This window comes from Megascapheus bottae, chromosome 17 (assembly GCF_031878675.1).
Source record: "Megascapheus bottae isolate mThoBot1 chromosome 17, mThoBot2.hap1, whole genome shotgun sequence".
Taxonomy (NCBI): domain Eukaryota; kingdom Metazoa; phylum Chordata; class Mammalia; order Rodentia; family Geomyidae; genus Megascapheus; species Megascapheus bottae.
In genome coordinates, this window is record NC_143525.1 from 35,661,050 (window position 1) to 35,688,697 (window position 27,648).

At 46.3% G+C, this 27,648-nt stretch overlaps 3 protein-coding genes across 10 annotated transcripts in view; 1 reads left to right on the forward strand and 2 right to left on the reverse strand.

Moving 5' to 3' along the window:
• The window catches only part of Dnajc7 (DnaJ heat shock protein family (Hsp40) member C7), a 40,211-nt gene extending 23,608 nt beyond the window's left edge, over positions 1 to 16,603 (reverse strand). The window contains exon 1 of one of the 3 annotated variants that reach the window (XM_090350871.1): positions 16,485 to 16,603. In XM_090350871.1, the coding sequence (XP_090206997.1) occupies positions 16,485 to 16,555 (71 nt within the window). In that variant the 5' untranslated portion in view covers positions 16,556 to 16,603. Of the gene's footprint in view, positions 1 to 11,656; positions 11,796 to 15,978; positions 16,106 to 16,484 lie in introns of those variants that run through there. The other 2 variants (XM_090350870.1, XM_090350872.1) reach the window with 2 other exon arrangements.
• Positions 16,036 to 25,251, forward strand: Nkiras2 (NFKB inhibitor interacting Ras like 2). 4 transcript variants are annotated; one of them, XM_090350880.1, is made up of 5 exons: positions 16,665 to 16,801; positions 21,246 to 21,353; positions 22,478 to 22,551; positions 22,649 to 22,719; positions 23,743 to 23,882. In XM_090350880.1, the coding sequence occupies exons 1-5, from the start codon at positions 16,681 to 16,683 to the stop codon at positions 23,795 to 23,797; spliced, it is 429 nt and encodes a 142-aa protein (XP_090207006.1). In that variant the 5' UTR covers positions 16,665 to 16,680; the 3' UTR covers positions 23,798 to 23,882. The 4 variants fall into 4 exon arrangements, with proteins under 4 accessions (XP_090207005.1, XP_090207006.1, XP_090207002.1 ...); XM_090350879.1 differs by lacking the exon at positions 16,665 to 16,801 and adding an exon at positions 16,036 to 16,110 and having other exon boundaries at positions 22,478 to 22,719; positions 23,743 to 25,251; XM_090350876.1 differs by having other exon boundaries at positions 22,478 to 22,719; positions 23,743 to 25,251.
• Znf385c (zinc finger protein 385C) overlaps positions 25,250 to 27,648 on the reverse strand; it is a 52,870-nt gene continuing 50,471 nt past the window's right edge. For all 3 annotated transcript variants that reach the window (XM_090350874.1, XM_090350875.1, XM_090350873.1), the window contains one exon: positions 25,250 to 27,183. In XM_090350874.1, the coding sequence (XP_090207000.1) occupies positions 26,947 to 27,183 (237 nt within the window). In that variant the 3' untranslated portion in view covers positions 25,250 to 26,946. The remainder of the gene's footprint in view (positions 27,184 to 27,648) is intronic.

Below are 27,648 nucleotides of genomic sequence, written 5' to 3' on the forward strand. Positions count from 1 at the left end.
GTGAGCCATCAGTACCCAGCAAATTGAGCATTTTGTTGGTTTTTTCTTTTTCCTCCATACATGTAAAAAAAAAAGAGAGAGAGAAAGAGAAAAGAAAAGAAAAGAAAAGAAACAGGTTCAGAGTTGTGTGGTATGTAGACAAAAGATACATATAGGGCCTGGGAGTGTAGCCTACTATAGAGTACATGCCTAGTATACACGAAGCCCTAGGTTAGATTCCTTGGTACCACATACACAGAAAAGGCCGAGAGTGGTGTTGTGGTTCAAGTGGCAGAGCGCTAGCCTTCAGTAAAAGGTGTCTAAGGACAGTGCCCAGGCCGAGTTCACGGCCTAGGACTAGAGAGGAAAAAGGATACATATATACTATATGGGATTCTGTTGTTGTTTTGCTGTGCTGGGCATCAAATTCAGGGCCGGTGTGCACACTAGACAAGTATTCTACCACTACCATTGAGCTGCCCAAGAGCGACATTCCCAGCTCAAAGACATAGTTGTTATTAACATTAGCGATAGTAGGAACATTTACGGCTTGATTCTATGGACATGGGCATCGAAGAGATTTCTGATTCGTTTATTTATACATTTTAAACTACACACTTGGCAAAGCTGCCTTCCTTTATTGAGGTGATTCTCCCTTTCCACTCTTCTCTAACACTGTCCTGGCAATCCCTACTAACATGAAAAGAATGCATGAAGAAGGAAAATGGAAGAATCTTTAAAAATCTGCTTGAGTTAATTTTACGGTTCCAACTCTCACAATGCTGTGAAATGCCTCAAAAAAAATCCCCAAAGTTCAAGGCCTAAAGTTACCCACTGAAATGTTACTACATGATATATAAGGTCTACAAACCTAAATTAAGCAAAAGTACAATAAAAAAAATATAAGAAATCAGAGAAGACAGGCCAAGAAATTTGAAGAGCTCCACCAAAACTAGACATCAGAAGTTAAGCCAACCTGCCATGAAAAGATGTAATAGTAAATTCCAAAACAAGAGAACAGAGGCCAGGAGCATAGCCTAGTGGCAGAGTGCTTGCATAGCATGCATGAAGCCCTGGGGTCCATTTCTCAGTACCACATACACAGAAAAGGCTGGGAGTGATGGTATGGTATGGGAGTAGTAGACTACTAGCTTTGAGAAAGCTCAAGAACAGTGCCCAGGCCTGGAGTTCAAGCCCCAGGGTTGGCAATACCAAAACCAAAATCAAAGAACAGTGCAAACTCTATCTGAGATGATCTGGCCTCTTTGTTGTTTTGTTTTTCTTTTCTGATGGTAGTGGGGACTGAACTAAGGGCTTTGTGCTTACACGGTAGGCACTTTCCCATTTTGTGCCATGTTTTGCTCATGTTTGTGGTTGCTGTTTTTTTTTTTTTTTTTTGGTGGGTCATGAACTCGACCTGGGCACTGTCCCTGAACTCTTCAGCTGTAGGTTACCATCCTATCCCTGGGCCTGGGATTTGCCCCTGAGCTCTTCAGCTCAAGGCTACTGCCCTACCCTTAAGCCAAGGCCCACTTTCCATTTTCTAGAGATTAATTGGAGATAAGAGTCTCAAGTCAGGGGCCGGGAGTTTGGCCTAGTGGTAGAGTGCATGCCAAGCATGCACAAAGACCCGGGTTCCATTCCTCGGTACCATCTACATAGAAGAAAGCTGGAAGTGGTGCTGAGGCTCAAGTGGAAGAGCTCTAGCCTTGAGAAAGTCTAAACACAGTGCTCAGGCCCTGAGCTCAAGCCCAGCACTGGTTTAAAAAAAAAAAAAAGGGGAAAGAAAAAAATGTCTCAAGTCCTTTTGTGCCCTGGCTGGCTTTGAACCTTGATCCTCAGATCTCGGCCTCCAGAGTAGCTAGGATTACAGGCGTGAGCCACTGCCCAGCTGTTATATTTTTTCCCCTACTCCTAAGGGCTTGTACTGAGGAACCTGGGTGCCATCATTGAGCTTTTTTGCTCAGGGCTAGTGTTCTACCATTTGAGCCACAGCTTTACCTCCAGCTTTTCAGTGGTAAATTAGAAATAAAAAATGTCATGGAATTAAGTGACTGGCTCACAGCTGTAATCCTAGCTACTCTGGAGGCTGAGATCTGAGAACTGCAATTGAAAGTCAGCCAAGGCAGGAAAGGCTGAAATTCTTATCTCCAAGTAACCACTAAAAAAACAGAAGAAGAACTAAAGCTCAAGAAGTAGAGTACTAACATGGAGCAGGAAAGCTCCTAGGACCCAAGTTCAAGTCCAGAATTGGCACATGTGCGTGCACATACACGTGTGTGCACGTACACATGTGCATGCCAAAAACTTTCCTGTCCAGGCTAGCTTTGAACTTTGATCCTCAGATCTCAACCCCCCCCCCCAGTAGCTAGTACTATAGATGTGTGTCACTAGTGCCCAGGTTGGTTATATATGGTGGCGGGGGGCGGGGGGGGCGGGAATAGAATTTAAGGCTTCTTCTTGCTCAACTTTTTTGACTAGGACTGGTGCTCTATCACTTGAGCCATGCCTCAAGTTCCAGCTTTTTGCTAGTTAATTGGACATAGGTCTCAAGGACTTCTCTTCCAGGTTATTTCAAACCTCAATCCTCAGATTTCAGCTTACCAAGTATCTAGGATTAGAGCCAAAAGAGACAGGCACCTCCTTGGTGGTTCTTTTTTGGGGGGGAGGGGGAGGGGGGTCAAACGTAGGGCTTGAACTGGACCTGGGTGCTGTCCCTAATCTCTTCAGCTCAAGCCAAGCCCTCTACAACTTCCAGTTTTCTGATGGTTAATTGGAGATAAGAGTCTCACGGACTTTGGTCCCCAGGTTGGCTTTGGCTTTGAACTGTGATCCTCAGATCTCAAGCCTTCTGAGTACATAGGATTATAGGTGTGAGTCAACAGCACCCAGCTTCCTTGGCTATTTTTGAGGCAGGGTCTTGCTTTATGTTAGGACTGGCTAGGCTGCAATCCTCCTTGGGCTTCCAGTGTGGCTGTGGATGAGAGATGCAAGCCATGCACCCAGCCATTGTGCTTCCCCCCTAGTTAGGATAACCACTACACAACAGTCACTGAATGAAATGAAGTCTTGAGAAATTTTATGCCTGGATGGCCTTGAGTCACAGATTGTATCCCTGCCTCTTGTCTAAATTCTTTCTTTTTTTTTTTTTTGGTGGTGATAACTAGGATTTGAATTCAGGACTTTATACTGGTAGGAACTCTACCACTTGAGCCATACCTCCAATCAGCTAGTAGCTAAGATCCTTGTAGAAAACCAAAGGCATCAACAGTGAGGCAGTATACATCTTGTTTATCATAAGTAAAATAAGACCTAAAACTACTGAAAGGTACCTATCTTTCCTGAAACACTGCTATTAAGGATAGTGGCTTCTAGTAAAAATCCAAAAGATAATCTCTGGAAATTATTAATAATTACTGAGGCCAAGTACTTTCCATGTCTTATACTCAATGAAAACCTGGCCAAGTATCACTGATCCTATATTTCCAAAAAAGTTAAGGCTTAAATCTTAAGTTGGCCCAAATCTGGAATGGGATCCATACTTGTTACAATACAAAGCATGTACACTTGAACTACATTTGGTTTCCTGTGTAATACTCATTTCTTCCTGATACTTTAAAAACGAATCTTTATTACTGGGAACTAACACATGGGTAATAAATATGACATCTTAAAAGAGGTGAAAATAGTTAAATCACATAAAATTCAACCCCCAAATTGAAATTTAGGTTGAAACAAGCTAAATGACATTCCTAACAATTAGTCATAGAGAGTAGGGCTTCTTTCTCTTTAAGACGCAAGACCTAGAGAACTGGACTTTGCCTCCCCCAAGAAATGCATTTCATTTTAGTAAATGGTGAGTAGATTCCATTCTAGAGCAAACAAAGCAAGTAATGTAGAGTCAGCCCACAGGAAAAAGAACAAGAATTGTGTTGTGATAACTTACTATGTTTTTAACCTCACACTGTACAGCACTGGGCCAGAATTAGCTATTCCCACACAACTGCCTCATGAAAAGAACTTATTTTTACAGAAAAATAGCTGATTAACAGCTGCCAAAACAATGGATACTTAGTGCTTTTAGGCTGAATGCTTTTTACCTCCAGGTCCAATGGCCAAGTGAAGACCCTCCTTCATTTTGAACCTCCCCATCAAAATACACAAGCTTTAACCAATAGGCCTGACCCTGCGAAACCAGCCGAGGAAAAGAGTGGATCCTTTGGAATCCAGCATGGCAGCAGCAAGAACTGAACAAGGCTCCATCAGTAACGATTCCTGGGTCAAATCCATTCAAGTCCTGCCCTGGAAGTCTGAGAAAGGGCTGAAGCTTGTTCAAGTTGCCCTTACAGCAAAATGACTGAAGGATGAGGTGTCAAAGGTGTGGGACTAGAAAAGAAGGAGAAGAGCTAGTTAACACTGGAGGGCAACCTGGCAGTGGCATCTGTTACTACACTATTCACTGTGAGGGTCAATTTATTCGACAACCAAATGAAACACTTGAGTACTGGGAAAGAAGAATTAAAATTGGGTTCAATTGGACCAACTTAAAAAATCCCAAAGAAGGGGCCAGGAGTTTGGCCTAGTGGCAGAGTGCTTGCCTACCATGCATGAAGACCCAGGTTCAATTACTCAGTACCACATACACAGAAAAAGCTAGAAATGGTGCTGTGGCCAAGGAGTGCTAGCCTTGAGAAAGTTCAAGGCCAGTGCTCAGGCCCTGAGTTCAAGCTCCAGGACTGGCCAAAAAAAAAAACAAAAAAACAAAAAAAACAAAAAAAACTCAAAGAACCAAATTCAACTACAGTGTATTTAAACTGAGACTAAGCCCTAAAATACTACAACAAAAAACAGATTTGGCCATTAGCCACCAGGCTACAATATATATATATATATATATATATATATATATATATATATATATATATATATATATATCTTGTGCTTTATCAGATTTTCAAACCATTCAACAAGGAGGTGCCAGTAAAATACCCAAGGTGGATGCATAGGTTTCCGAACTCCTAGAAGCCTATACTGCTTTTTGTTGTTGTTCTTTTTTTTTTTGGTCAGTTGTGGGGCTTGAACTCTGGGCCTGGGTTCTGTCTCTGAGCTCTTCAGCTCAAGGCCACTGTACTATTCTACCACATAAAGCCACAGAGCCACTTCTGGTTTTCTGGTGGTTAATTGGAGATAAGAGTCTCATGAACTTCCATGCTGGGCTGGCTTTGAACTGAGATCCTCAGATCTCAGCCTGAGTACCTAGGATCACAGGCATGAGCTACTGGTGCCCAGCTTGTTGTTGATCTATTCTTAAGAGAGGAAAAAACAAAAACAACAACAACAACAACAACAAAAAACCGACCCCATGGCTGGGAGTTTGGCCTAGTGGTAGAGTGCTTGCCCAGCATGCATGAAGACTCGGGTACAATTCCTTGGTACAACATGCACAGAAAAAGCTTGGAAAAGTGGTGTTAAGACTCAAGTGGTAGAGCTCTAGCCTTGAGAAAGCCCAAGGATAGTGCTCAGGCCCTGAACTCAAGCCCGAGACTGGCAAAAAAAAAAAAATCTTAATTTTAATTGCTAAATAATTTTATAGTTTTGTACGTGGTATTTAAATACATGTATATAATATATAATGATCAGATTGGGTTGATTGGTTTATCTGCCATCTTAGACGTTTATCATTTTTCTTTGGAGACCTATGTTTTTTTTCCCAGATCATTAGTGTCAAGCTATTTAAATTAAAACGAATCTATTCAGTTCCCTATCAAATCTCTGGGTCAACTCAAAGAGATTAAGCACTACAGCTTTGATACACCAAGAGATTCTTGAAATGATTCTACCTCTACTTTGTTACAAAGTTTTCCAATCTGTCTTCTCTGTACCAAGATCAGCACTAGAAGGCCTAGTCTTCTTCTGTGGGTAAGCAGAATATATGCCTTTCTTAGTCTGCTTTGCTAACTTAAAATGTCCCTGTTTTTCAGAAATAATCTCACTGGCCAAAAACTACTTCATTCTAGCCAGGCACTGGGACTCATGCAAGTAATCTTAGCTATTCAGGAGGCTGAGATTTAAGGATTGCAAAGCCAGTCCAGGGAGAAAAGTACATGAGACTCTTACCCCCACTAACCTACCAAAGCGGGGGGGGGGGGGGGGGGGGGGGAACAACTGTGACTGGAGCTCAAGTAGTAGATAGAACACTAGCCTTGAGCAAAAAAGATCAGGGACAGAATCCAGGCCTGAGTTCAAACCTTAGGACTATACACACAAAAAAGAAAAACCACTCTATGTTTTAGTATTTAGTATTTCATTGCTGACATCAATTATTCCAACAAATACTACCACAAGCAATCATTTGATATCACATAGGTATCAAGAGCTCAGGATCACGTGATAAAAATGGGACAACTTACATCTATCATCACTGGCCAACTCTGCACATTTACGGCTCAGCAAAATTAAAAACACATTAGAAGCCAGGTGCCTGTGGCTCAAACCTATAATCCTAGCTACTAAGGAAGCTGAGATATGAGGATCGCAGTTCGAGGCCAGCCTGGACAGGAAAAGGCTGACTCTTATCTCCACTAACCTACAAAAAATGCCAGAAGTTGCGTTGTGACTCAAGTGAGTGTTAGCCTTCAGCACAAAAGCTCAGAGCCAGTACATAAGGCCAGAGTTCAAGCCTAGGACCAGCACACACACACAAAATAAAAAAAAAACCCACATATTAAAAACATGGTAGTTGGGCTGGGACTGTGGCCTACTGGCAGAGTGCTTGCCTAGCATGGACAAAGCATTAAATTCAATTCCTTGGTACCACATACACAGAAAAAGCAGAAAATGTTACTGTGACTCAAGCTGTAGAATGCAAGTCTTGAGAAAGCTCAAGGACAATGTCCAGGCCCTAAGTTCAAGCCCCAGGACTAGCAATAATAATAATAATAATAATAATAATAATAATAATAATAATGTCCTATAAAATTTTCCATTTTGTCTCTAAAACCCCTAAGTCAAACACTTCCTTAAGCCAATTAGTCAGCCTCAGGTTATGCTGGATTCATTCAGTAGTGGTTTTTTTTTTTTTGCCAGTTCTGGGCTTGAGCTCAGAACACTGTCCTTGGGCACTGTCCTTGGACTTTTTCTCAAGGCTAGAGCTCTGCCACTCCCGGCCCCTGTAGTGTCTTTTTTTTAATGTCCTTGTAATTGGATTTTCATCAGCTGTAAAGAATTTATCATCTTGGGGCTGGGAGTTTGGCCTAGTGGTTAAAGTGCTTGCCTAGCATGCTTGAAGACCCGGGTTGGATTCCTTGGTACCACATACATAGAAAAAAAGCCGGAAGTGGTGCTGAACCTCAAATGGTAGAGCTCTATCCTTGAGAAAGTCCAAGGACGGTACTCAGGCCCTGAGCTCAAGCCCAGAACTGGCAAAAAAAAAAAAAAAAAAAATTATCATCTTAAGATTTGTTCTAGAGGGTAGGGGGAATGGGAAAAAATACTCCTCTGAACTAAATAACAAACACTAGCATAGTTTAATTATGTGTCAATATTTGTAACCTACGAAGTTGATTCCTGTGGCTTAATCTCAGGGCCTGGGCACTGTCCTTGAGCTTTCTCAAGGGTAGTGCTCTACCACTTGAGCCACAGCACCACTTCTGGCCTTTTCTGTGTATGTGGTACCAAGGAAACAAACCCAGTACTTCATGCACACTGGTGCTTCATGCATGCTAGACAAGCACTTTATCACTAAGACATACTCCTGGCTTGATTTGATTTTTATATGACAAAAGAATACCATGCTGCTTTTACTTCAAGTATCTGGCTAAAATAATCAAGTATTTGGCTAAAATGATTTCTAATATTTATGCTCTTCCATTAACACTAATAACGGTTTAAACCAAAGCAGATGCTGTCAGGTTCAAGTGACCCATGTCTGTAATAATATCTGGATGGATGAGGTTCGAAGCCAGCCAGGGTAGAAAAGTCCTTGAGAGTCCATCTCCACAGCCAGAAGTATAGCCTACTGGTAGAATGCCCCCATGCATAAAGTCCAGGGTTCAATTCCTCAGTACCACGTACACAGAAAAAAATGGAAGTGGAGCTGTGGCCCAAGTGGCAGAGCTCTAGCCTTGAGCAAAGGGTGTCCAAGGAAAGTGTGCAGGCTGATGAGACCGGGGGTTTGGCCTAGTGGTAGCTAGCATGCATGAAGACCTGGGTTTGATTCCCTCGTAACCACATACATAGAAAAGGCTGGAAGTGATGCTATGGCTCACATGGTGAGTTCTAGCCTTGAGAAAGCCCAAGGTCAGTGCTAAGGCCCTGAGGTCAAGCCCCAGAAATGGCAAAAAGAAAAAAAAAAAGTAAGGAAGGAAGGAAAAGAAAAAGTGTGTAGGCCCTGAGTTTGAGTAAAAAAGAGAGGAGAGAGGAGAGAAGAGAGAAGAGAGAGAGAGAGAGAGAGGGGGGAGGCGGGGGGGAGGGAGGGAGGAGAGAGAGGAGAGAGAGAGAGAGAGAAATAGATTCATCTCCAAAATAATCAGCAAAAAAGCTGAACTGGAGATAGATATGGTTCAAGCGGTAGAGTGCAAGCCAAGCTAGTAGGCTAAGCAAGGACAATCCCCTTTACTGGCCATCCTACCCATCCCCTTTAAAAAAAAAAAATGCATGAACTTAAAAAGCGGGGTTGGATTTTTAACTTTTGCATTAGTTTTTTTTTAATATATATATATATTTTTTTTTTCTACTATTCCTGAAGTGGAAAACAAAATCTAGTTTGCTAAAATTACAACCGAGGACAAAATAGCTTCTTGTGTAGGAGCAGAGAAATGTTTAGCGGTCTGAGCCCCTACAGGCTATTAATACTTTATTTTGCTAGTGAGTGGAGTAGTTCATTAGTTCATTCATTCAAAAGGAGACTTTGCTAAATAGCCCAGGCTGGTCTGGCACTTACAATCCTCCTGGGATCACAGGCATATGTCACCATTTACAGGGAGATAAATGTTCTTTAGGTGTTCCTATTATGTTTACTATCTCTAAAATGTCAACTTATTGGTTGTTGTACCCCATTTCTTTTATTCAAACAAATTTAGTAGCTGCTTGTACATCTAGAAATGTCCTCCACCCTTGAGAATTTATAGGATCTTGGCCAGTCTCAGTAAAAATTCTTTTTTCCTTCCCACTGCCTAAGACCTCTTGTCCCCAAAGGCATGTCACAGAGCTTGTTTCATGTTGTACTCTCTCTGACCTTCGTGAGAGAATTGTTAAGAAAAAGAAGCCCAGGAACCTTACTTCTATACCATCTTACAAAAAGCAAGTTATCCCACCTTTAAAAAAAAGAATTGTCTAATCTAGGAACTGAATGTCAATTTCACAAATAAGGTGGTGTTTGCAAAGTATTTTATGCTGAATGCTTTATAACTGATCAGAAAAACAGGCTGGACTCTACCCAACTGCTACATATTAACGAAACTACTCAGCTTTTTTCTTTTTACAACTTCCTACATAATATAATAAATAGCTATTGCTTGCTTTCACTTTAAAGATTAAAAAAAAAAAAGCCCTCCTAGCTGGACACTGGTGGCTCCCAATTGTGATCCTAGTTACTCAGGAGGCTGAGATCGGAGGATGGAAGTTCAAAGCCAGCCTGGGCAGGAAAGTCTATGAGACTCTTATCTCCAATTAACCACCAAAAAGCTAGTTCATAGAACACCATCCTTTAGTGCAAATGCTAAGGGATAAGTTCCTGGCCCTAAGTTCAAGCTCCACACCTGCATATTATTTAAAAAAAGAAAAAAGGCCCTCCTCACACACCCAAAAAGATGGTCTTTGTCTTTTACCTGGAAGAAAAGGATGAAAAAAATTCCTTAACAAAGCAATTCAATTGTTTTCTGAACATTCAGGGAGATGCCTTAATAGAAGCAGAGTAAGAAGGGCCCAAGCGTACCCAGAGGTCATGGACTGAGTCTATATAAGGCAGCAGCACTCTCTACTGCTGGAGAAGTGAAGGACACCAGGCTGTCTTATTTAGTTGGGGGAAAGCCACCAATCAATGCAGTCCAACAGAAATCCCGTCACAGCAAGCCAATATTCACCCAGAAGTTGAATATCTTAATTGTGAGTTTTAAACTTATACTAGTTCCTTTTTTTTTTTTAACCAGTCCTGGGGCTTGACCTCAGGACTTAGGCACTGTCCTTGAGCTTTCTCAAAGCTAGCGCTCCACCACTTGAGCCACAGAGCCATTGCCAGCTTCTTCTGTGTATGTGGTACCAGGGAATTGAACCCAGGGCTTTGTGTATGCTAGCAAGCACTCTACCACTAGGCTATGCTCCCGGCCCATAGTTCCTTAATAAGAGGGCTCACAATCTATGGCAACCTAGTGTTTACCTGACCCTGGGGCGAGGGGACCAAAGCAAAGTTACCTTTGAGAAATGAGCTTTGCTGAAGCCATTTTAGTGTACAAGTCACTACTAGCTCTTCAGGATTAGCCAGAGGCTTGTGTTCATAATATATTCTCAAACCTATTTTCCCTATTCAGTAACATCTACTAGTACCCTGATTATGTCTAGAACTAAGCAACTACAAAAAAATGTTTTAAGCTGCTTTCTGGTGTTTTTCAGGGTAAATTAGAAATGGGAACTAGAGATGTTAGACCTGTTCACTCTATTTTGCTTCTCAAAGCCTTAGTGGGTTGCCAGGCTATGGTGGCTCATGCCTGTAATCCTAACTACTCAGGAAGCTGAGGTCTGAGGATCACAGTTCAAAGCCAGCCCAGGCAGGAAAGTCTGTGAGACTCTTATCTCCAATTAACCACCACTGAAGTGGTGGCACTGTGGCTCCAACTGGTAGAGCACTAGCCTTAAGCAACAAGAGGTCAGGGACAGTACCCAGACCCTAAGTTCAAGCCCCATAACTGGACCCAAAAAAAAAAAAAAAATCTGTGGTCAAGCCGAGCACTGGTGGCTCACACCTGTAATCATAGCTACCCAGGAGGATGAAATCTGAGGGTCAAAATTCTAAGCCAGCCTGGGCAAGAAGGTCCATGAGACATTTAACTCCAATTAATCACTGAAAAAGCCAGAAGTGGAGGTGGAGCTCAAGTAGGAGAGTGTTAGCATTGAGTAGAAAAAGCCAAACGAAATAGAACAAGAGGGTCCTGTTTGTCTCCTCACAACCTCCTCAAAAGTACTACTAGCAGGGGCTGGAAGTTTGGCCTAGCTGTAGAGTGCTTGCTTAGCATGCATGAAGACCCAGGTTCAATTTCTCAGTACCACATACATAGAAAAAGCTGTGGCTCAAGTGGTAGAGCTCTGGCCTTGAAAAAGCCCAAGGACAGTACTCAGGTCCTGAGTTTCAAGCCCCAGAACTGGAGGGGGGGGGGAAGCACTATTAGCAACTAACACTGATATATATGACAATGTGCTTCCCCCCACTTGTCACATGCCAATAACAGATGTCAGACCGCAAAAGTCACATATTCTTTTTTCAGATCCTCACTCAACAAAAGCCCCAACCACTTAAAACTCCTGCCAGTCATGGAGTTAAAACAGAGCCATTTTTATCTGGATGAGGGTAGAAACTGTTCTTTAGTAAAAAAACAAAACAAAACAAACAAACAAACTGGCCTGCTAGAATCACTGTACTCTGAAACTTGCTCTTACTGCTGAAATTCAGTTTAAAAAAGAATACCTGGAACGGCCTCTACGTAACTTCCACATCACTCAGCACTGGAGAAAGGAAAGCAAGCACTAATGTGATAAGGAAGAGGTGCGTGCTCTCAGAGGGATGGTGTATTGGGCCACAAGGCATCTACACAGCCGCTGACCATAGTTCTCCAGTCTCCTAAAGTCCTAGAGCAAGAAAGCAAAGGCAGGTACCCAGTACTCAGCTTCTAAAAAACTTTTAAAATGCTAGTTGCAATGACTCAACTAATCCCTGATTGGCTGGAATGTACTATAAGGTTGAGCTTTAAGCCAATCAGAATTCTGGTCGTTGGAAATGGACTAGGCCATTAGAGCAACTGCCACTCTACCCAACATTTTCATTTTGGTTTTTCTCTGCATCCCCCCCCACCCCCTCTGCTTTCTTTTTCTCCCTCTCTTTTCTTTCTCTTTCTTTTTTCCTTGTAGTACTGGGGATTGAACCCAGGGCCTTACGCATACTAGACAGGCTCCACCTCTTAAGATATGCCCCCCAGCATTATTAACTCAACATGTTCCCAAATGTTGTCTGTTTAGCACTACCTAGTACATGGATCCAACTACAGAAGTAAGACAGCTCTTGTCACTTGTATTAGGGTTCAATTTATTGTACTCAGGACTGTGTTCCTAGGTTTATCCCTTCCTTAACCCTGATTCATTTCTCTCATCTCCCATTTCTTCAACTCTAACCCCACACTTGAAAGTATACCAAAATGAAGTATTGTTTCATTCATTTGAGTTCCAAGTCAAAGAAAAAAATGTTCTCAGCTTATAGGCTTACATGTCCACTTTCTTGCCCTAGAACATGGAGAGATGGTAAGGGAGAATGAATGCCTAATGTTAAAACAAGGTAAAAGAAAAGCAAGAAGAACTCTTGGAAGTTCCTCAGTTAAACAAGGCCATAAACTCCAGAAAGTCCTAAGAAACTGCAGTAATCAAGTAGAACTACAGAACATAGGATATGGACCTGGATCTCAGTTCTTCCTATCAATAGTATGGCTATAAAATTAAAAGGCAAGCTCCTAATCCACAAAGGGTTTGCAGTATTAGTTAGGAAAAGACTAATAAAACTGTTCTTGCCTGTGTGCATCAGGAAAGAGAGATGAGTTGAGAATACTAGCTCTAGGAAGCAGAGAAGGAAGCAGTAAGGATGTTGCAGGCTCCTCGGTCTATGACTCCCTCGATACGTCTCAGGAAAATCTAAGGCCTTAAGTTAGTTAAAACGTACAGATTGAAATCGAACTCTTCTGGCTCCTAAGTAGCTTTGTCTGTTCCAGTGGGAAAAGAAAAAAAAATCTTCATGCACAATATTCTGACCTATTTTGGGGTGCCAACTAACATCTTTTACTCTAGGATCTTAGTTGTGACAAAAGAGAACTTAGTCAGAAAAGGAAAGAAAAACAAAGTCTTTTCTCTCAACATACTAGAGCTTAAGGAACTAATATAGCCACTTAAAATTTAAGTGCTGCAGTCCTAGGCACAATGTCTTGAAAGCTCCTCTCATTTTACTCCCTGTGGGATTGTGACAATTTAGCAGCAGCAAGATGCACAGGAGCTAGGATGTGAGGGAGAAAGATTCCTTGCAGAGCCTCACCAAAAAACCACAAAAGTGATCCATCAACTTTTGTGTCCTTACATGAACTGGTAGTAGGAACGTAACAAGAGCAACAGAAACTTGGCCAAGTGACTCTAACCAAGCCAAATAGTAAATGGGTATTTGTAACCCTGCTCTTTGTGGCTACATAGGAATCCAGGAAATATAAAAAATGTAAAACCATTTTCACCACTAGAAGTCCACAGATAAGATTTTTTCATACCAATATCCTAATGTTCACTCTTTGAAAGATGCCTTACATGTCAGAAAATTAATTTTTTTAATTCCATTTATTTTTCCTTTTGATATGTGCACAGATGATGTATATAATAAAACATGTTTCACTATGTCTAAAAGAGCTGTAGCTGAGCGCTTGTAGCACATACCTGTAATCCTAGCTACTCAAGAGGAGAGATCTGAGGATTGTGGTTCTAAGCTAGCCTGGGCAGGAAAAGTCCCCCAGACTCTCATCTCCAATTAGCCAGCAAAAAAAAAAGCTGGAAGTGTATCTTTGGACAATACCAGCCTAGAGTTCAAGCCACAAGATGGGCATTCCCTCCCCAGCAAAAAAAGCTACATATGGGCACATACAAAAAAAACCCCACATACACACACGTTTGGTAAGAACACATTACTTTCAGTTCTATTTTCTCAGTGGTAAACAACAACGCATCAGATATTTTACAATAAATGATACCTTAAATTTCAAGAAATAAGACAGTTAACATCTGCCTTTATTTTGATGTATTGTTACCAAATACCATGTTTTGCATAATGTAGCCATATGCCAATATCTTTGATATTTCTCAAAGTATCTTCAGGTTCATTTGTTATAACATCCTCTAAAGCCGTGGTTTTTGTTTTGTTTGGTGCCAGTCCTGAAGCCTGAACTCAGGACCTGAGCACTGTTCCTAAGCTTCTTTGCACAAGTCTAACATTCTACCACTGGAGTGACAGCCAGCTTTTCTTTTTTCTTTTTCTTTTTTTTTGCGGGGGGTGGGGGGGGTAACATATTGGAAATAAGAGTTTCTTGGGGGCCTGGAGTTTGGCCTAGTGGTAGAGTGCTTGCCTAATAAGCATGAAGACCCAGGGTCCAATTCCTCAGTACTACATACATAGAAAAAAGCTGGAAGTGGTACTGTGGCTCAGGTGGTAGGGCTCTAGCCTTGAGAAAGCCAAAGGACAAAAAAAAAGCCTGGGTTCAAGGCCTGGGACTGCACCCTCCCCCCCAAAAAAAGACTCTCTTGGACTTTCCTGAACGGTGGCTTTGAACTGTGCTTCTCAGATCTCAGCCTTCTGAGTAGCTAGGATTACAGGTATGAGCCACCAACACCCCACTGATTTTTTGTTTTTAAGGGTCTTGCTTTGGATAGAGGCTCTCTTGACTGAAACCCAAATTAGGGACATTCCCAGCAACAGAGTTACACTGAGTAGGTTAAGCTTCCTAAATGACATATGGCCAAAGCCCATTTATAGCACCAAAAACTACTGCATTCTTTCCAAATACAATACAGGAAATCCTTATAACACATTTAAATTCAGTTTGTGTTGCCGAGTTTTGTTTCCCATTTTGCTGTTCCTTAATGATGCTCCAATAAGCCGATCAAGTTTGTTAACTCCAAATAATGAAATGATGTGAAAACTCAAACTTAAGAAGAGACTAGATCCTCCTCCCCCCCCCCCCAATCGGTGATATCCCAGGAACCGATTATACTTTGTCAAAAAGCCTCTTAGCTTCCAAGAGGTCAAGAATTGGAGATACTGGTCAGGTTAAGTATCCTAAAGCTTGTTCGCTACACATTGACTGGGTGACAGGTATGATTTTAACATGGAAATAGTAAAACAAACAAACAAAAAAAAAACCCCCTCACAATCCTAATTTCACATCTCCTGCATGAATCTCAAATGACCCAAGAAATGAAGACACAGCAGACGTGACATGAAGATAGAAGGTATGTGGGAACGAGACTGAAGGCACTGTGAAGTCAATCCTGAACAAAAAGGAATCAAGGTTCATCTGCGGGCTGATAAAAAAGGACTCTCTACACGTGTGTGTGTGTGTGTGTGTAACCAATTCGGCTGTGCTGCTGTACAAATAGACCTCAGACGCGGCCGGGATGCAGTGTTCTGCCTGGGCTGGACGGGCAGATCTCGAGTCGCCGCGGCCGCCGCTCCGGGGAGGCCCACCGTGCGGCCCTGTGCCCGGGCCGGCGAGCAGGGCAGCGGCGTCCGCGCACCCCCGCGCCCGCCCCGCTCTCTTCTACCTTGCACGAGGTCCACGAGCCTGGGGCTGTGCGGTGTGGGATGGGGTGGGGGTGGGGAGAGCAGGCCCCGGAGGCACACCGAAAACAAAAGCGGAGAAGTGAAGAGGAGGCGGGGGTCGGGACGACGCGAGGAAGTCGTCATCGACGCCGCGCCGCCCTCCCCACCCCCGCCGCCGCCATCAGCCCCGAGGACACCCCCCCTCCTCCTCCTCCCAGACGCGGCCTTCACCGGAGCCGGCCGGGCGGAAGCGCCCGGGCGCGGCGGCGGCGGCGGCGGGGTGGGGAGGGGGGGTCCCGTCCCGGCCGATCCCGGGGAGGGAGGAAGGGGGGCTGCGGAAGGCGGGGCGTCGCTTCCACAGCATGGAGGGGCCTCGACGAACGCTCCCGGAGCCACGGGCGGCTCGAAGCTCGCCTCCTCTCTCGTTTTGTTCTGTCACCCTGACACCCCGTTACCTCTTCACTTCTTCGTCCTCAAGCAGCTCTGGCTCGGCCGCCGCCATTACCACATCGCACTCCGCGGCAGCCGCCATCTTACCGCCGGGACCAGAGAGCCGAGTGGGAGGCCGGCGGTGAAGAGCACTTCCGGTAGGAGCATCGAGCGGCGCCGCGGCGCCGCGCCCAGAGGGGCTCCCTCGAGCCCGTCTACCAACGAGAGGCTCCGCCGGGGGCCAGAGCGGCCTCCCATCCCTGGAGGTCCACGGCGGTCTCCGCGCGGGGCCGGGGCCCCAGGGCCGGCTGCGGGGCGGAGGGGGCGCCATGGACGGGGCGGGGGGGCGGGGAGGCGGGGGCCGCCCGAGGATGGAGCCTCACTGAAGTCCCGGGGGGCTTTACCCTCCGTAGGCGGAGAACCTAGCTGCCATAACAACTCGCAATCCTGGGCGCTAAAGGCCGGGGAGGCCAGGGTGGGGATGGGGTCCCCCAAAACTCCGGAGCCCCTGCCGCCTGACTACCTTCCCGACCTCGGAGTGTGTCCACAGCGGCTCCTCAGGCAGAACAAGAGACACTTGGAGCCCAGTTCCCCGGCTTTCATGGCTCGCTGGAAGCCCTGCCCAGCCAAGCCCGGGGGAACGCGGGGCGTCTTCACCCCGCGCCTTTCATCCCTCCCGGATCTCCAATCACCGAGCGCTTCATCACCCTCATGACGCGGAGCCTTTTATGAGGCCCGCTTTCATGTCGGCCTCCCGGGAGTGCCGCCTCGGCGTTCAGACCCGGGGGCTGACCGGACCCAGCGCCCCAGCCCCGTACCCCGGAGTTTACGAGGCAGGCAGCCCGTGGGGTGAGGTCCCTGCCCCTCCACGTCCTCAGTACTTCCCTCTCGTAAACTCCACGCGGCACGGTTGTCCAGCCCGATGCTGTCTGGATGACCCCACCCAAACCTATAATGTGTTTGGGGGGGGTGAATTGAACTGAGACTTTCTGGGGAGGTGGGGCTGGGGGAATGTAAGCCAAACACGCCTGGGAGGTGAAGGAGAGAGGAGGCCCCGTGGTTAGGAAGGGAGAGGTAATTCATCTATGCCTATAATTCAGGACCCCTTTCCCAAATCACTGCTCGTTGAAGGAAGACACATAGACTTAAGACAAACCTGCCTGCTAGTGGCTACGGTCTGCAGTCTAATCCAGGAGCCAACCTGTCTTGGAATATCTTCCCACTGTATGCACTCCTATTTTAGTGTGTATGTTTGTGTTTGTATACGAGTTCAGAGCTTTTCTCTCTTGCACACTGATGGCTTCTCCACTCCTACCTTCCAGGTTTTTGCTGTTGAGTTGAAAGGCAGAGTCTCACAGACTTTTATGCTCCAGTTGGCTCCAAACTTCTATCTTTAGATCTCAGTGTCCTGACTAGCTAAGATCACACGTGTGCGCTGCCAGCACGCAGCTCCACTTTGTATTATCTGGGGCAGCTCATTTACATCCACAGCGTTAATTTCATCTGTTGATGATGGGATGGCCCTCAAGATATCTCTAGCCTAGACCTTCAGAACTCCAGACCTGTATATTACAACTATCTACTGATACCCCTAAGTCTTAACGTGTGTGTGTGTGTGTTTGAACTCAATGTGTAGGTGCTGTCCCTGAGCTTTTGCTCAATTATGCTATCACTTGAGCCATACTTCCAGTTCTGACTTTTTGTTAACTGGAGATGAGATTCACGGACTTTCCTACTCAAACAGGCTTCAAGCTATGATTCTCAGATTTCAGCCTCTGGAGGAGTTAGGATTACAGGTGTGAGCCACTAACATCTGGCTTAAGATTCTTACTAAATTTATTTTCTTCCCTGTTCTAAACAATGGAAAGAAATTGTTGTAACCCACTGTCCTGAATTCCTTATTTTGTTGAATTACCTGATCATCAAGAGAATGAAGAATATCATAAGACTTGTATTCTTTCTGTTGACTTCCAATTTATGACCAAATCTTGTTAAATCTCTTAAGTATTTCCTAAATCTGTCTCTTTCTATTCCAATTCGGACTTTTGTCATCTTTTAAACTCTGAAGACTAAGCTGGGCATTGGTGGCCCACTCTTGTAATCCTAGCTACTCAGGAGGCTGAGATCTGAGGATCACGGTTTGAAGCCAGCCTGGGCAATAAAGTCTGTAAGACTTGTCTCCAATTAACCACCAGAAAACCAGAAGTGGAGCTGTGGTTCAAAGCAGTAGAGCACTAACCTTGAGCAAAAAGAGCTCAGGGACAGCACCCAGGTCCTGAGTTCAAGCCCCACAACTGATAAAAAATAATAAAAATAGGGCCCGGAGTTTGGCCTAGTGGTAGAGTGCTTGCCTAGCATGCACGAAGACCCAGGTTCAATTCCTCGGCACCACATACATAGAAAAAAAAAGCCAGAAGTGGTGCTGAAGCTCAAGTGGTAGAGCTCTAGCCTTGAGAAAGTCCAAGGACAGTGCTCAGGCCCTGAGCTCAAGCCCAGGACTGGCAAAAAAAATAATAAATAAAATAAAAATAAACTCTGAAGACTATGGTAATCTCCTATTGGGCTTCCAGTCTCATTTCTCTCCAGTCTTGTCTCTTCTACCACATTTCAATCATGTTACTTCACTGGCACAAAACCATCTATTACTTATAGATCCAAAATATGCCATTTTTTTTTTTTTTTGGCTAGCCCTGGTCTTGAACTCAGGGCCTGAGCACTGTCCTTGGACTTTCTCAAGGCTCTACCACTTGAGCCACAGCACCACTTCTGGCTTTTTTTCTATGTATGTGGGGTACCGAGGAATTGAACCCTGGGTCTTCGTGCATGCTAGGCAAGCATTCTACCACTAGGCCAAACTCGCAGCCCAAAATGCCATTATTCTTGCGATTGTTTTATTCTACCACAGAACACTTTCTCCCTAAGCCTTTTCAGACCTCAGCACAGGTTGGAACCCATAGGAAGTTCTCCTTTGTGCACTACCCCCAAGTTAAATGTCCCCTCACTGTACCCCCATACACCTTTCTGATAGTACTCACCATACTTACTACAATTGTCGGTTTCGATGTCTTACTCTTCTACACGGTCAGGTTCTCCTGGGAGGCTATCCTGTTCAACTCCTCAGCTTTTCTAAAGCAAATGACCCTACACAGACAAGATGAGGTGCTCAGAAAACTTCCTTCCCTCTTTCCTTCCTTCCATTCCTCATAACGTGGCTCAGAATGGTCTCAAGTTCGCAGTCCTGACTCAGCCTCTGAGTGCAGGCATTATAGCTAAGTACCACCTTGTAAGGCTCAGAAAACATTCCAGGGCTGGGAATGTATCTTAGTGCCAGTCTCAACAAGGAAAAGAAAACATGTGACAATTAAATGATTGGGTAAAGGAAACATGACTAGAGAGGGAACATGTTAGCATCAGAGAGCCCAGAACGTTGAGCAGCCAAGGGCTAGGCCCGATCCTGGGTGACGTTCCCCCGCCCGCCTCAGGGGGCGCTGAACGGTCAGCACCAACTCTCCGTCGCCGGAAGTCGTCTTGCTAGCCGGAAGCTACAAAGCGGCAGGCAAAGGGGGCGGGCCCAGGGAGGCTGCTTCCAGCCGGAGGAAGAGGGAGCCCCGTGAGGTCGGGGTTACACCTCCTCAGGTGCCTGCGAGAGCAGCGGGGACCCCGGAGGCACGGAGCTGGAAGGCGGTGCCCGTCCGTTGCCAGGACCGGCCTCTGCCCCTGGGCCTCTTAGGTGACCGGCTTCTCTCTCTGATTCCCTGTGTGGGTCTTTCCTTGGGAAGTCTGGCCGTGCCTTCTCTGGCGATCTCTTGGGTGTCTCCCCCTGACAAGGGGGACCCACGTCAGGAGTTTCTTTCTGGACAGAGCTCTTTTGGGGGCTCCTTAGGGGAATAGCCTTTGGACCTCCGCTCTCTGGAGGGATTTTTGTGTGTAGCTCCTTAGAGTGAAGTTTGCCTACTGGGAGAGCGGTGGGATCTAGTCAACGTGCTGGGTCTGACTGAGCCTTTCCCTTGGGTCTGTCAATCCAAGGGCAGCAAAATGCATCTCCTTTCCGATGTCTTTTTTCACGTAGATTCCTCTTCCTCTACTGTTCTTCATTTTAGCCATGGATTTAACCAGGGTTCAGAAGGAATTGTCATCTGAGTAAGTCATCCGAGAATGGAAGGTCTCTTTATTTGCTCAGTCTCTTTGACTTGACCACAAAACAGTACTCCTCCTACTTATTTCTACTTAGGGTCTTTTTTGTTTTGGTCTGTCATGGGGCTTGAACTATGGGCCTAGGCACTGTCCCTGAGCTCTTCCACTCAAGGCTACCGCCCTACCCCTTGAGCCACAGCCCTCCTTCTTATTTTCTAGTGTTAATTGGAGATAAGTCTCACGATCTTTAGTGCCCAGGCTGGCTTTGAACTTTGATCCTCAGATCTCAGCCTCCTGAATAGCTAGGATCAGAGGCTTGAGCCACCATGCCCATTCTACTTAATGTCTTTAAGGAAAGGTGTGCACAGAAAGGTGTGAGCCAGGGGCTTACCACTATAATCCCTAGCTACTCAGGAGGCAGTGATCTAAGGATCCTATTCCAGGCCAGCCCAGGCAAGATTGTGAGACTCTTACCTCCAGTTAACCATCAGAAAGCTGGAAGTGGAGCTGTGACTCAAGTGGTAGAGTGCCAGCTGCCAGTCTAGAGTGAAAAGACTAAGGGAGAGCTCCCAGACCCTGAATTCAAGCCGTAGAACTGGCACAACAAAGGAAGGAACTTTGCTGAAACTTTTTTTTTTTTTTTGGTGGGTCATGGGGCTTGAACTAGGCCTGGGAGCTATCCCTGAGCTCTTCAGCTCAAGGCTACCACCCTACTCTAGAGCCAAGCCCCACTTCCCATTTTCTAGAAGTTAATTGGTGATAAAGAGTCTCAAGTCCTTTTGTGCAGGGCTAGTTTTGAACCTTGATGCTCAGATCTCAGCCTCCTGAGTAGCTAGGATTGCAGGCGTGAGCCACCGTGCAGTCTGGCAGAAACTTCTTTAAACCTATGGCTCTTCTCTGCCCTTGGAGACACATATGGTGGTCACCAAGTCTGTGGCAGATACAGTCCACATTACTGGGAATTATAAGATAAATGCAGTCCAGTACACTGTTATGTGGCAGACTTAGACTTAAGTTCAATGCATTCCAGTTAGAGTCAGTGCACAATCCCTGGACGTTTACATTCAGGTCCAAATTTGGGCTTTCTGTTATGAGAGGTCTGTCCTATGTTTTGAGCCTCCCTTCCCTCACTTTACCCAGAATGCTTTTATTCCTCAAGGTTGGAGGCTAAGCATGGGGAAGAGCTGCAAGGTGGTTGTGTGTGGCCAAGCATCAGTGGGCAAAACATCAATCCTGGAGCAGCTTCTTTATGGAAACCATGTAGTAGGTGAGTGTGCTTGCAACTGGGGGAATAGTGGAAAATAAAGAATTAAGGAGTAGAATTGGGCATGTTTGCATACACTTGTAATCTCACCTCTCCAACCCTTTGCTCAGACCTCTTTTTATTTATTTATTTATTTATTGACATTCCTGGGGCTTGAACTCAGGGCCAGAGCACTGTCCTTGGGCTTTTTCCTCAAGGCTAGCACTCTGCTACTTGAGCCATAGCACCATTTCTGGCTTTTTCTATGTATGTGGTCCAAGGAATCGAAACCAGGTCTTTGTGCATGCTAGCAAACACTCTACCACTAGGCCTCACTCCTAGCTTCAGACCTTTCTTTTACATGGTGGCTTTCTGGGTGTTCTCTTGTAACCTCTTCTCAAATTATAGCATACCCAGAAGGGAAGCTGAAGGAGGATGATCTTGAGTTTGAGGCCAGCCTTGGCTACAAAGTTCTCTTAATTGTTTAGACAATTCCAAACAACAAATAAAAGGAGGTCTAGGGTTTGATCACATCAAACACTCCATACTTGGCCAGTACTTTTGAACCTTCAAGAGTAAACTAAGCTATAGTGTAAGCCATGGTTCAACCTTTGCTTAATGTGTGTGAAGCCCTAGATTTGAATTGCAGCACCACAAATACAAAAATGTAAAATTTAAACAAATAACTCCCACCTCCACAACAAACCTGAAAGGAAGATATCCAGTATTCAAGATAGAAAGAAACTCCAGTGTTATACTTTTTGCTTAGCATAACTTCCACATCTGTTCCCCTAAATCATCTTAGTCCTGTCACACTCCCAAGTCTGACCTCTCCTCAGCCCACACATTTCTCTCTCCTACTGGCCAGCCTGATAGCATGTTCTCATCATTCACATTTCCCATCTACCTACTTCAAATGAGTTTCCTCATTTTTTAGGGGGGGGGTGGTGGGTAGTCCCGGGCTTGAACTCAGGGCCTGGGCACTGTCCCTGAGCTTTTGCTCAAGGCTAGTGCTCTACCACTTGAGCCACAGCATCACCTCTGGCTTATTCTGATTTTTGGTACTGAGGAATCAAACGCAGGGCTTCATACTTGTTAGGCATGCCACAAAACCACATTCCCGCCTCAAGTTGCCTCATTTTCTCCAGGTTCTGAGATGATTGAGACTCAGGAGGATATCTATGTGGGTTCTATCGAGACAGACAGAGGAGTACGGGAACAGGTGCGTTTCTATGACACCCGGGGACTTCGAGATGGGGCCGAGTTGCCCCGGCACTGCTTCTCCTGCACCGACGGCTATGTCCTGGTCTACAGCACAGACAGCCGAGAGTCCTTCCAGCGTGTGGAGCTGCTCAAGAAGGAGATTGACAAATCCAAGGATAAGAAGGAGGTGTGTGCTCTAGATTCCTGCTGGCATATTCTGGTGGGAGTGTCCACCATGGCTCTTTCTTTCACTCTTTGCCAACAGGTAAGTTAGGACCCAGAAGAGTGGTAGCCCTACATAAGGCAGCTCAACTAAAGAACGTTCTCTTTGGGTTGGGGGAGGGAGAGATATAACACATGACACTTCCCCTCATCTTTCTGTTGATCTCCAAAACCACAACTATCTAAACAAATTGAGAACTATGTAGCCCAGGCTAGCTTCCGGCTGAAGATCTTCCTGCCTCTGCCTCCCTCCTGAGTATGCTGTAACTTGAGAAGAGGTTACAAGAGAACACCCAGAAAGCTATCATTTAAAAGAGGTCTCAGCAAAGGATTGAAGAGAGGTGGGATTACAAGTGTGTCAGGACTTTGGAATTACTTCCCAGAGATATTAACCAGTTGTTTAGCCAAAACCTGACACTAGATCTTGAGATCCATGGTATATGCACAGACTTTTTTTTTTTTTTTTTGCCTTGTGTTGGTTGTGGGGCTTAAACTCTGGGCCTGGGTGCTGTCCCTGAGCTCTTTAGCTCAAGGCTAGCACTCTACCACTTTGAGCCATAGCTCCACTTCTGGTTTTCTGGTGGTTAATTGGAGATGAGTCTCAGGGACTTTTGTGCCCATGCTGGCTTTGAACCATGATCCTCAGATCTCACCCTCCTGAGTAGCTAGAATTATAGGCATGAACCCAGTGCCTGGCTCACAGACTTTTCTTTAATGTTGTTGGTGGTTGTGGGGATTGAATCCCCAGCCTGGGAGCTGTCCCTAAGCTTGTTTGCTCAAGGATAGCACTTTGACACTTAGAGTCTAGTACCACTTCTGGTTTTTGGGGGGGGGGGTTAGTTATTTGGAGATAAAAGTGTCACGGACTTACCTACCTGGCTTGCTTTGAACTGAGATCCTTAGATCTCTGCCTCCTGAGCAGCTATGACTATAAGCATGAGCCACTGGTGCCCAGCAACCCACAGACTTTCTTGTCTCTCTTTCCCAGGTTACCATCGTGGTCCTTGGCAATAAGTGTGACCTGCAAGAGCAGCGACGTGTAGATCCAGATGTGGCTCAGCACTGGGCCAAGTCAGAGAAGGTGAAGCTCTGGGAGGTATCAGTGGCTGACCGCCGCTCCCTCCTGGAGCCCTTTGTCTACCTGGCCAGCAAGATGACCCAACCCCAGAGCAAGTCTGCCTTTCCCCTCAGCCGCAAGAACAAGGGCAGCGGCTCCTTGGATGGCTGAAAAACCTGCTGTTCTCTTTTAACTTTCCCAACCCTATTCTAGCTTCTGGGACTCTAAAGGATGGATTGACACAAGGGGTACATAGGCAAGCTTTGGGGGAGACACTCCAGGCAGGCAGCTGGGCTGACCTAGGCCAAAGCCACTTTTCTTCCCTCTCAACTCTAGGAAGTGATGGGGTCACTTGTAGGTCATCTTCCCTGCCACCTGCCCGGGGAAGGATGAAGAGCTCCCATGCCGAAGTGCCCAATCACAGGTCTGCTCCTGTTTCAGGGTCCCAGCCCTCTGCATTTCCTGCCAGTACTACGCATACATCTAAGGCACCTGTGCCTGGACTAGGGCAAGGCATCCTGGTGATGGCTCCTCCTCCCTCACTCTGACCCTTCCCCTAGCCAGTCCTTGGCTGGGGGAAGACAGCCTCCTGCCAGTGTCAATTTGTGTTTGAATCCTAATGCCCCTCCTTCCCAACTTTTCACCTCCTCTTCCTGCTTTGGGAGTAGATGGGCTTCATTGGTTGAGGGTGACTGGGCTGTGAGTCACCAACCTCCTGTGTGACACAGCAAGGCAGTTCCCCTCTGGATGAAGGTTTGTTTTTCTCATCTGTAATTTGACAGGAGTTGCTTAATCCATCTCCTGGATCCTTCCCAGCTCTAGTACTTTCTAAAGGCTGTGGCTTTGTCCCCTTTTTTTCTCTTTAAGGTGCTATGCCTACCAGCCCTGGAGGCTGGGCTTCTCTCCCTCCAACCACTAGGGGGCAAGAGTGCACTCTCAGTTGCTAGTGGTGATCTAGTACCCAGTCTGCAGACCTCCCCCTGGGGGCTGGTCTCTGTTCCTCGCTCGCTCTCTGGTTGTTTTGAGTTAGTAGCTGGACTTATATTTATATTCTCTGTATTTATATGCCTGCTGCCATGGGGAAGGCTGGACAAGGTGCTCCTCTAACCCTTCCTTCTTACCTCAGATGCCTGAACAGAACCAGGCATACCAATAGCAGCCTCCTGAGCTAACAGGCCTTGTGTTTTGGGGTTCAGAAGGGAGGCTGTACACAGTCATGCTATCAAGTGGTTTCTAGTGCCCACTTTTTGTTTCTAGTATGCATCGCTAGCATGGGTGAGACACTACAACCAGGTAACCTCCAATCCATACTTCTCTACTAAACAGGGGTAAAGGGTCTGGTACCCAGGACTGGGAAAGGAGAATCAGGGCATCTTCAGGCTCAAAGTTCATTTATTGTTGTGTTGGACACAATAAAACTACAACTGCTATTATCAAAAAGTCCCCCCCCCCCATTCCACCCTTTTTGTCTTCTCACTGGAAATATCTTAGAGGGGGGAAGATACAGGTGGATACTGTCAAAGTCCCATATTGGCGGTTGAAGGGTCAAGGGTGGGGCAGTTTTGTGGCACAGACTTTGGTAGTGTGAGAATAGACCTGAAGGTATATCTGATCCGCACAGCTCTACCATGAGGCTGGCTAGAGGAGGGATAGCTGTACTTGACTGGGGCCCAGGTTGGATGGGGAGCAGTGGAAAAATGCTCTTTCATTTTGGAGGTAGTGGTAAGGAGGGACGGGGTGTTAATTGGAAAACACGATGCACACACCCCCCCCCACTCCAAGAGTTGGGTTCAGGAGGAATCTGAAAGCCTAAGAAGAGAGAGTGCTTTGGTGGACAGATCACTTATTTAGAGATTTTAGAGTTTGATCTCTGGGCCTCACTCTTGCTAGGCATGGCCACTTGGGCCATGCTTTTTGCTTTAATTTTTCTCAGATACGATTTTGCATTTTTTTTTTTTTTTGCCGGTCCTGGGCTTGAGCTAAGGGTCTGAGCACTGTCCTTGGACTTTCTCAAGACTAGAGCTCTACCACTTGAGCCTCAGCATCACTTCCAGCTTTTTTCTGTATATGTGGTACGGAGGAATCGAACCCGGGTCTTTGTACATGCTAGGCAAGCACTCTACCACTAGGCCAAACTCCGAGGATTTTGCATTTTTGGATGGGTAGGCACCATAGGTGCCTGCTACCACACCCGACCCTCGATTAACATGAGAATCTCACTTTTTGGTGGGTCATGGGGCTTGAACTAGGCCTGGGTGCTGTCCCTGTGCTCTTCTGTTCAAGGCTACCATCTTACCCTGGAGCCAAGCCCCACTTCCCTTTTTTGCTAGAGGTTAATTGGAGATAAGAGTCTCAGGTCCTTTTGTGCCGGGTCTGGCTTTGAATGTGGTCCTCCGATCTCAGCCTCCTGAGTAACTAGGATTTACAGGCATGAGCCAGCCTGAGCCCGAGCCCGCCCAGCTGAGAATCTCAAATCATAATGTTCCTAATCTCTGCCTCCTCAGTTGCTGGGATTACAGGTGTGGGCTACCACACCTCACCCTATGAGTCACTTTTATTAAAGCCAAGGCCCAGCCCAAACATCATCCTCATCTATTTCTACCCTACCCCCATCTCCTCAGAACAGATGAGGTTCCCCCTTTGGCTCTGTCCCACTTTAATACTGCTTGACCAGTCCGCTCTACCCCTACTATCCTCTGCCGTACCCCATGATCACTTCAAACACACTCCAGTTTGAGAGGCCCTGGAGCACAGGAGTAGAGGTCCTACATATGTCCTTGGTCCGGGAGAGGCTGGCTTGTGAAGGCAAAGACGCTTGGAGTCCATGTGTCTAGGTATCTGGTTGGGGAAAAGCACCATGTGGCTGGGGCTGGGGTTCTGTGTAGGTGCCTGGGATTGGGCAGGCTGGGAAATGAAGGAGAGCTCAGGACTAGCCCAGGATGGGCCAGGAAAGGAGTGGAAATGGCTGTTGGTTGTATGTCCAGTCCAGACAGTGAAGGGCAGCTGCCCTACACTGTGCAGGATCCCCTAAGCTGCAGAAGGCAGTCCCCACAGGATTCAGAGAACAGGTGTTTCGTGGATAGAGGGAGATGGTCAATAGCTGTTTGGAAATCTGACCCAGCCTCTCTAGGAAGGCTAGTAGGGGGTGAAGAGGATGGGTCCTGTGGCAGGGCGGACTGCTCCTGCTGGGGTGCGAAACAGAGCTGGACCCAGGATGGGAGTTGGGAAGAGGGTAGCTGCGGCTGTGGGTGCAGGCCGGAGAGCCAGGGGCCCTGGCAGGGCACAGATGGCCGCAGCTGTGGTGGGCAGCGGGCTGGGCAGGAAACGGGCTGCCAATGTCTTGGTGAGTTGTTTCTGCAGGGCCAGTTTAGACTACAAAGAAAAGAGAGGAATGGGACAGGAATTCTGACCCCAGAAAGGCCCATCCGCCCCTCCCCCGCCTCCCCCCCAGGCCCATCGTGTGGGCTTTTGCCTCATGGGAACGTGCTTCTTAGCGTTCCAACCCTAAATCTTCCTCCCTTCCCACCCCCAAACTGTCATTCCAGAGGGCTTTCTCTGCCACCTGTCTTCCTGCCCCCTAGGGAAGCCAGCCTCAGGATGGAAGAGGGGAGAAGGCTTGTGGGGGCGGGGGAGACATGGTCTCCAGGAGATGTGCACCCAGCCCAGCCTCTGGCCCCTAAGATTATGACCCCAGCCCACCTGCCGGAAATTCCTCTGGGTAGATCCCAGGATAGCCCAGAGCCTAGCCCCACCTCCTTCCTGCCCTTTCTGCACTTCCTGCCCTTCCTGCCACAAGTCCAGCTCCCCAGGTGCCCCCTCCCCAGGCCCTGCTGCTGT

Coding starts and splice junctions, on each gene's coding strand:
- Nkiras2 (XM_090350876.1), top strand. CDS start 16,681: ATGAGGCCCGCTTTCATGTCGGCCTCCCGGGAGTGCCGCCTCGGCGTT. Junction 16,802..21,245: donor CGAGGCAGGCAGCCCGTGGG/GTGAGGTCCCTG, acceptor TTATTCCTCAAG/GTTGGAGGCTAAGCATGGGG. Junction 21,354..22,477: donor TTATGGAAACCATGTAGTAG/GTGAGTGTGCTT, acceptor CATTTTCTCCAG/GTTCTGAGATGATTGAGACT.